Here is a 9,534-nt window from a genome sequence, read left to right on the forward strand (position 1 = left end):
TTGATTTAAATTTTTCCATTTTTTTAGATACTATGATTTCTCAAATTTACAATTGTTTATGCATATACAACTCAAGAAAAAATACTGTTCCTTTAAAAGACTGTCTTTGGACATGTAAGAACTCATTTTAGATTGCCTGGACAAGACCTCTTAAGACAATGCCATGCTAGATTTATATCCTAGGGAGATTATAGGCTTTACACAAGAGTAATTGGTCATATAATCTCATTCTTTACATCATCAAAATAATAATGACGAGATAATAATTTGGTAATTTTTAGAGAATGTGCATGTCAATGTGTAAAGACTTGTTCTCAGTGTCCTCAGTTTCTACCTGCTCCACATAATGGTGTTAATTCTTGAGGACTTATGCTTAATCATTTATTGCAAATGGATACTCATATTTCTGATTTCAGAAAAATAAAATATTCACATGTGACTATTGATACCTTTTTAGGCTTTCTAGTTGCAACTGCTCTAACAAGAGAGGCAACTAAAAGTGTAATTCATCATTGCCTATGTTAATTTTTTTTATATGCTTGGTGTTCCAAATGAGATTAAAACAGATAATGGAATAGGCTATTACAGTCAAGTATTTGAGATATTTTGTCAACAATTTAATGTTACCCATGTTACTGGGATCTTTTATATTTCGCGAGGACAAGGTGTTGTGAAACTTTAAAACTGTATCTCCTTAAAAAACAAAAAAAGGGGGAATTATATCCCCATGCATATTATTTAAATCATTTTAAATTTTAAAATTTTAAAATTTTGATACCAAAGAACTCCTTGCTGAGTGCCTTACAGTATCCTAAATCTAGGCACACTCATGCCTAGGTGAGGCGGAAGGATCCACTTATTGGCATATGGCAGATCCTGATCAGAAAGAGGACATGTTTGTGTTTTTTCCACAGAATGCTGCAGTATTCCAGCTGCCAGAATGATTCATGTGCCAGGCTGACCTGTGAGGTTACTGAGTGTCCTGACAATGGTGAGAGTGAAAGATCCTGAGAGTGAAAAATTATTTAAGCCCCTAGACTTGTCCTAAACTTGTGTCCAAAATAGACCTCACTAATGGCAGGGAGTAAAAGTTTAACTCGCCCCAGTGTTCCAGGATGTACTAACCACAAAGTAGAAGTTTAACTTGCCCCATTGTTTTAGGAAATGTTTGTACAGAATGCTCTAACTGTTCCTTGAACCCGTTATGCTTGCCAAATGCTATAGCCCAATGCCAGGTGTTTACGGTTTCTGCCTTCATAAACTCCTTACCCCTGGAGCTCGGGATCAACTTCTCTACCCCTGCATGGGATACGAGTTGTCCCCAGTGCACTGGCCTTTCCCAAATTAACCTCTTGCTGTTTGCATCAAGATTGATCTCTTGAGTTCTTGGGTGTCAAGTCATCCTGAGACTTGAGTGAGGATCCCCCCGTTTCATCTTTGGGGACTCGTCTGGGATTTGCAACCACCCTCAAGCTCCAAAGACCCTCTTGGAGGTGACATTCTGTCTCTCTCTGTCCTCTGGTTTGTCTCCATTAGTTTAATCTTTGCACGTGGTGCCGCTCAGAATTGGTTTTGGTTTTTATTCTGGTATTTTTCTAGTTTACTTTCTGTTTTGGGGATGCCCCGACCCTGGAGGGACCATTGTCCTGTCTGAAGGTTGAGAATGACACAGTAACCCTTCTCCTGAGGAGATATTGCCTGCCTCTACGACCATCTGGAAGTTTTCTCTGGTTCTGGTCCTCCAAGTGGAAACGGACAGTTGTTAGTTTGTGTCTTATTCTGATTAGTGTGTCCTTTGTGTTTCTCATGACTTGGATAATGGGACAGACTGTGACGACTCCCCTGAGTCTGACTTTGGACAACTGGGCTGAAGTTGGAGCCAGGGCTCATAATCTCTTTGTTGAAATCAAAAAGTAACCATGGCAGACATTTTGTGCTGCGAAATGGCCAGCATTTGGTGTTGGCTGGCTGCCAGAAGGCACTTTTGATTTGACCATAATTTTTGAGATCAAAGCAATTCTTTTCCAGGAAGGACCAGGGTTGCATCCCGATCAACAAGCATGCATCATTGTATGGCAGGACCTGGTCCAGGATCCTCCACCTTGGGTCAAACCTTGGGTTCGAAAACGTAAGCCAGACTGCTGAGTTCTGGAGCTCAAAAATTCCGCGGGTAACAAACCAAAAGCAAAGACTCCACCCAAAACAGAGCCTAACAAGCCCACTGCTCCTCCTAAGATCTATCCTGAAATTTAGGAGCCCTCTGAATGGACCATCCCACTCCTGCCTTATCCCCAACCTCAACACCCTCCCCCTAACCTCATACCGGCCCATGATCAGGGTGGGGAGGGAACAAGACCAGAGGTGGAACAGAGTAGGGGGGGAGCGGGACCAGCGGCAGGAACTAGGAGCCGCAGCGCTCTTAATCCAGAAGGACCTGACTCTACTGTCAGTCTCACGCTTAGGACATATGGGCCCCCTGTGGGTCTGCCCAATCTTCAGCCCCTCCAGTATTGGCCCTTCTCTTCGGCTGATCTATATAATTATAAGACTAACCACCCTCCTTTTTCAGAGAACCCCACCAGTCTAACTGGACTGATAGAATCGCTCATGTTTTCACATAAGTCCACCAGGGATGATTGTCAGCAACTTTTACAGGTCTTCACTATTGAGGAAAAAGAGAGGATTCTCCATGAAGCCAGGAAAAATGTTTCTGGCCCCAACGGGTTTCCCATGACCCTCCCGAATGAAATAGATGCTGATTTCCCTTTGGATCATCCTAACTGGGACTTCAACACAGCGGCAGGTAAAGAGTGACTGACCATCTATCCCCAGGCTCTTGTGGCAGACCTCCAAGGGGCAGCAAGATGCCCCACTAATTTGGATAGGGTAAGAGAGGTACTTCAGGGCCCTGTAGAACCCCTGTCCATGTTTTTGGAACAACTCATGGAAGCCTTTTCGACCCAAACTCAGAGGGATAGCAGGAGGCAGTGGCCTTGGCTTTCATAGGAGAGAAACAGAAGAAGAAAAGAAAGAAAGGGAAAAAAGCTGAATTAAGAGAAAAAAGGTGGGATCGCAGGCAGGAAAGAAATTTGACTAGAATCCTGGCCTCAGTTGTGGGAGAAAGAAATAGAGCAGGAAGGCAGCCAGGCTACCAGGGCAACAAGCGGTTCCCTGAAGGAGGCTTCGGTGCCTGAAACCATGGACCTGCATGACCCTTGGATAAGGATCAATGTGCTTATTGCAAGGGAAAAGGGCATTGGGCTAGAGAATGCCCCAAGAAGAAAAATAAATACCTCAAAACAAAAGTGCTGACTTCGGGAGAAGATGATGATTAACGGGGACGGGGCTTGGACCCCTTCCCTGAGCCTAGGGTAACCCTAAAAGTGGAGGGGACCCCAGTGGAATTTCTGGTGGATATGGGAGCTGAATACTCAGTCTTAAAGCAACCTTTAGGGAAACCAAAAAATGAAAGAACTATTGTAATTGGGGCTACAGGTCAAAAGACTTACCCGTGGACAACTTCTAGAACTGTTGATCTGGGGAAAAAGCAAGTGACCCATTCTTTTTTATTGATACCTGAGTATCCTGCCCTGCTACTGGGAAGAGATCTATTGACTAAATTAAAGGCCCAAATCAGGTTTATGTCTGGTGGACTAGAAGTCTCCTGGGGAATACCCCCAACTTCCATTATTTTAACTATAGGGACAGAGGAAGAATATCGCTTACATGAAGCCCCAACACAAACCAGCTTAGACATTGAAAGCTGGCTGATGGTTTTTCCTCAAGCATGGGCAGAAACAGGGGGAATGGGAATGGCGAAGCAAGTACTCCCGGTAGTGGTGGGACTAAAAACGGATGCCACTCCAATTGCCGTTAGACAATACCCAATGAGTCAAGAGGCATGAGAAGGAATCAGAGCCCATATTCCGAGTCTCTTACAGCTTGGCATCCTAGTCCCATGCCAGTCCCCCCGGAATTTCCCCCTCCTTCCTGTCAAAAAGCCTGGAACTAGAGATTATAGACCAGTACAAGACCTCAGGGAGGTCAACAAAGGGATTCAGGATATACATCCCACTGTCCCAAATCCATATAATCTACTCAGCTCATTGCCACCAGAGAAAAAAATAGTATACTGTTTTAGATAAAAAAGATGCCTTTTCTTGCTTAAGACTACATGCCTCTAGCCAGCCCATTTTTGCTTTCGAGTGGCAAGACCCAGAATCCGGAGTTACCGGACAATTGACATGGACCAGGCTGCCACAAAGTTTTAAAAACTCCCCTACTATATTCAATGAGGCATTACATGGAGATCTAGCCTCTTTTAGGGCTACTAACCCACAAGTGACCCTCTTGCAATATGTTGATGACCTGCTGCTGGCTGCTACCACCAAAGAAGAATGTCAGTAGGGACTAAAAACCTCCTGGCGGAACTGGGTGAGTTTGGGTGCCAGAAGTTGGCTAAAAAGGCCCAGTTGTCCCGGACCAAAGTCATGTATCTGAGATACGCCTTGAGAGACGGAAAGAGATGGCTGATGGAGGCCGGGAAAAAGACGGTGACCCAGATTCCGACCTTGACTACCTACCCCCTGCCAGGTAAGAGAATTCCTGGGAATGGCTGGGTTTTGTAGGTTATAGATACCTGGATTCACTACCCTCACTGCCCTGCTTCATTTTCTCACTAAAGAAGGCGGTGAATTTGAATGGACTGAGACACAACAGGAGGCCTTTGACAAGATCAAACAGGCTTGCTCACTGCCTCAGCTTTAGCCTTGTGAAATCTCACCAAGCCTTTTACTCTGTATGTAGATGAACAGGCTGGGATAACAAGATGACTCCTAAACCACAAGAGAAGCATGATCAGTAGTCATGTAAGCAATGGCCCGAGCTTCTGACCTTCAGGCTAAACTCCTCCCCATTTACCTAGCAACAGTGAAGACCATAAAAAGGGGTGTTCAGACCCCAACTTGCTCTCCCATTCTTACACTCTCACTCCTTTGTCCTCTCACATCTCTCACTTCTCTCTCCTCTTTCCTTTCTCTTGGTCTTTTCCTCTCCTCTCTCTATCTCTTTCTCTCTACCTTCCCTCTTTTTTCCCTGCATTTCTATAATAAAGCTCTTAAACCACAGAGAGTCTCTACTCCATCAAGATCTGTTGTGTACTCTGGTCAGTGTTGGAAACCTCTTCCATCATCCCTCTCTCCTATAACCCTGGGGCTACAGGGTGTGGCCCTGGGGTCCCCAGGTCAGGAGATGCCCCTTCTCCACCCCCGCCCAGTGGGTCAGAGGCAATGCCCATCCAGGGCTGAGTGGAAAGAACCCGGCAGCCCTCCAACACCTATGTGTGCCTCCCCAGAGCACAGGAACTCTGGCCGGAAGTTGGGCTCCTTTTCCCTTCCCCCTCTTCCCCAGGGCCTTCCCCTGGCCCCCCTTCTTTGTTCCCAACAGTGGGGGATGGGATCCCCCATATAAGCTCAGACTCTTAAGTAAACATTGGCCTTGATCAGATAACTTTGTCCTGGTTTGTTATTTCTCTCACAGTTTCTCCCACAGTTGCAACCCCGGTCTTCCTTTGGGAACCCAGTTCATGTAGCTGCAGGTATTGACATCAATGTACATCAACTCAGACCCCAGTTGTAGGAGGACCTTGGACCCAGACATGGCCCTCATCATCAGGCCAGACTTGGTCATCACTACTATCTCAGGTGGCAGCATAGGCCATTCACATCAATATGGTCTCCAGGGACAGCACAGCACATGGACATCAACACGGACTCAAGCCACACCAAAGATTATGGACATCTGCATGTTGTCACAGGACAACATGCTCCTAAGACATCAACCCAGACTAGAACCACATCAGTGCCACTAACCAGCTTATGGCCCTCAGTAGAATCCCAGAACACAGCGATGGTCCTTTTAGGAAATCTAACCTACAAAGTGGACTCTTTCTCATGTCATATCTCCATCATTGTCCAGATGTAGAGTGAAACCCTGGCCAAGCTGCTTGAGTGATAGCTGAGTTTGTATCTGCTTAAGCACTGGGCTGCTGGTGCATACCATCTGGTCTACCCCAATGACTTGATCCACTATTGACTTTAGGCCTCTTTCTCACCTGTCACTGCTGTCACATCACCAGTTCTACCTCTCTCCACAGGACATGAGTGCACCACTCCACTATCTCTCCTTCATCATTCTTATCTCTCCATCACCTGTTTTCTTCTTGCAGTGGCTCCTGCCAGAAGTTTTTGTGTTCACTGCTAAGCTGGCTTCTGCTGGGGTAGAGGTCATTTGTGCCTTGTTTTAAATTGTTATTATGTATATAGTATATGTCATGTATAACTTATGATACATGTTTGTATGTATGTGTGAATGCTTCTGAGTGTGCAAATGAGTGGGTCTGGATCTATATTTATTGTGCCTTTTGTTCTATTCTTTTCTTTCTGTTTGTCTTGCCCTATTCCAATGTGTTAGTTTTTATCCATTCTTATGTTATAAAATTATATAATATATAATATTATATTATACACAGTTATACATAACATATAATAATATACTTATATATTATATATCTTATATATTATATTCCTTTCGAAGCCTGTTTGTTTTCTAATGGAAGAGAGACAGGGGATGGATCTGAGTGGGAGAGTAGGTAGGAAGGACTGAAGGGAGGGAAAAGAATATTCAGCATTCATTGTATAAAAAAGTCCATTTTCAATAAAAGGAACACAGTGATTTTTTTCTTATAAATAAACTAACTGGATATCATTTTATTCTAACTTGTGTAAACAAATTAACTCCCACACACGACAGATAATACATTAACCAGAAAATCAGAAGAGGAGCTCTCATTACTTAAGTGCTCTGTGAAGGCAAACATCAAGCTGAGCCAGCTTATCTTGACGAGTGAAAGATGAACTCTAAACATCATTGTGTGGAACTGAATGATGGTAACTTCATTCCAGTACTGGGTTTTGGTACTGCTCTTTCTTCAAAGGTAAGACCAGAGTTCCCAGGGTTGAGGGTCCAGAAGAAATAGAATCAGAATGAGTGTAACTCTGTGTGATTTGTAAAGTCACTCACTTTCAGGTGCTTTTTAAAAGTCAACTGGGAAAGCTATTATTGCAATAAAGTTTCTTTGATAAAGAGTGTGAGCCCTTTATTATGGTGCTCTGCTTTGTGTTTGACTAAATATCTCATTTTAATTGAAGAGTATGGGCTAAGTAAGTGACTCCCTGTCTTCTTTTTCTGGATGTTAATATTTCAGAGTTACCACTCTCAAACATACTGGTCTTTTTTTTTTAACTTATTTTATTAGATATTTTCTTCATTTACATTTCAAATGCTATGACAATGACAAATGCTTGGTATTTGAGAAGAGAGGCCCACTTGGTCTTGCAAACTTTATATGACCCAGCACAGGGCAAGGCCAGGGCCAAGAAGTGGAAGTGGGTGGGTAGGGGAGCAAGGGCTGGGGTAGGGTATAGGGAACTTTTGGGATAGCATTTGAAATGTAAATAAAGAAAATAATAAAAAAAGAATTTCATAAATCCATTGTTTTTAATAGCTGAGTAGTACTCTATTGTGAAAATGTACCACATTTTCTGTATCCATTCCTCTGTTGAGGGACATCAGGGTTCGTTCCAGCTTCTGGCTATTATGAATAGGGCAGTTATGAACATAGTGGAGCATGTGTCCTTATTATCAGTTGGAACCTAGAAGAGGTACTGCTGGATCTTCCGGTAGTACTATGTCCAGTTTTCTGAGGAACCACCAGACTGATTTCCAGAGTGGTTGAACAAGCTTGCAATCCCACCAGCAATGGAGGAGTGTTCCTCTTTCTCCACATCCTCGCCAGCATCTGCTGTCCCCTGAATTTTTGATCTTAGCCATTCTGACTGATATGAGGTGAAATCTCAGGGTTGTTTTGATTTGCATTTCCCTGATGATTAAGGATGTTGAACATTTTTTCAAGTGCTTCTCAGCCCTTCGATATTCCTCAGTTGAGAATTCTTTGTTTAGCTCTATACCCCATTTTTTAATGGGGTTATTTGAATTTTTGGAGTTCAGCTTCTTGAGCTCTTTGTATATATTGGATATAAATCCCCTATCAGATTTAGGATTGGTAAAAATTCTTTCCCAATCTGTTGATGGCCTCTTTGTCTTATCGACAGTATCTTTTGCCTTACAGAAGCTTTGCAATTTTATGAGGTTCCATTTGTTGATACTTGATCTTACAGCACAAGCCATTGCTGTTAAGGAATTTTTCCCTTGTGCCCATTTCTTCAAGGCTTTCCCCCACTTTCTCCTCTATATATTTCAGTGTCTCTGGTTTTATGTGTAGTTCTTTGATCCACTTAGACTTGAGCTTTGTACAAGGAGATTAGAATGGATCAATTCCTATTCTTCTGCATGCTAACAGCCAGTTGTGCCACCACCATTTGTTGAAAATGCTGTCTTTTTCTCACTGGATGGTTTTGCTCCTTTGTCAAAGATCAGGTAACCATATGTGTGTGGGTTCACTTCTGGGTCTTCAATTCTGTTCCATTGATCTACCTCTCTGTCACTGTAGCAGAACCATGCAGTTTTTATCACAATTGCTCTGTAGTACAGCTTGAGGTCAGGCATGGTGATTCCCCCAGAGGTTCTTTTTTTGTTGAGAATAGTTTTTGCTATACTAGGTTTTTTATTATTCCAGATGAATTTGCAAATTGCCCTTTCTAATTCAGTGAAGAACTGAGTTGGAATTTTGATGGGGATTGCATTGAAGCCGTACATTGCTTTCGGCAGGATAGCCATTTTTACTATATTAATACTGTCGACCCATGAGCATGGGAGATCTTTCCATTTTTTGAAATCTTCAATTTCTTTCTTCAGAGACTTGAAGTTTTTGTCATACAGATATTTCACCTCCTTAGTTAAAGTCACACCAAGGTATTTTATATTTTTTATGACTACTGTGAAGGGTATTGTTTCCCTAATTTCTTTCTCCTCCTGTTTATCCTTTGTGTAGAGAAAGGCCATTGATTTGTTTGAGTTAATTTTATATCCAGCTACTGTAGTGAAGCTGTTTATCAGGTTTAAGAGTTCTCTGGTAGAATCTTTAGGGTCACTTATATATTCAATCATATCATTTGCAAATAATGATATTTTGACTTCTTCCTTTCCAATTTCCATCCCCTTGATCTCCTTTAGTTGTCGAATTGCTCTGGCTAGGATTTCAAGTACAATATTGAATAGGTAGGGAAGAAGTGGGCAGCCTTCTCTAGTCCCTGATCTTAGTGGGATTGCCTTCAGCTTCTCTCCATTTACTTTGATATTGGCTACTGGTTTGTTGTATATTGCTTTTATTATGTTTAGGTATGGGCCTTGAATTCCTGATCTTTCCAAGACTTTTATCATGAAGGGGTATTGGATTTTGCCAAATGATTTCTCAGCATCTAACGAGATGATCATGTGGTTTTTGGTTTTGAATTTGTTTCTATAGTGGGTTACGTTGATGGATTGCCATATATTAAACCATCCCTGCATCCCTGG

At 42.6% G+C, this 9,534-nt stretch overlaps 1 protein-coding gene across 1 annotated transcript in view; it reads left to right on the forward strand.

The window, feature by feature from the left end:
* Window positions 1-4,428: 4,428 nt before the first annotated feature.
* Window positions 4,429-9,534, forward strand: part of LOC110333790 (aldo-keto reductase family 1 member C21) — a 21,894-nt gene continuing 16,788 nt past the window's right edge. The window contains exons 1-2 of the mRNA XM_021215505.2: window positions 4,429-4,593; window positions 6,811-6,994. Coding sequence (XP_021071164.1) covers window positions 6,911-6,994 — 84 coding nt within the window. The 5' untranslated portion in view covers window positions 4,429-4,593; window positions 6,811-6,910. The remainder of the gene's footprint in view (window positions 4,594-6,810; window positions 6,995-9,534) is intronic.

The sequence above is a fragment of the Mus pahari genome, chromosome 16, assembly GCF_900095145.1.
Source record: "Mus pahari chromosome 16, PAHARI_EIJ_v1.1, whole genome shotgun sequence".
NCBI classification, from domain to species: domain Eukaryota; kingdom Metazoa; phylum Chordata; class Mammalia; order Rodentia; family Muridae; genus Mus; species Mus pahari.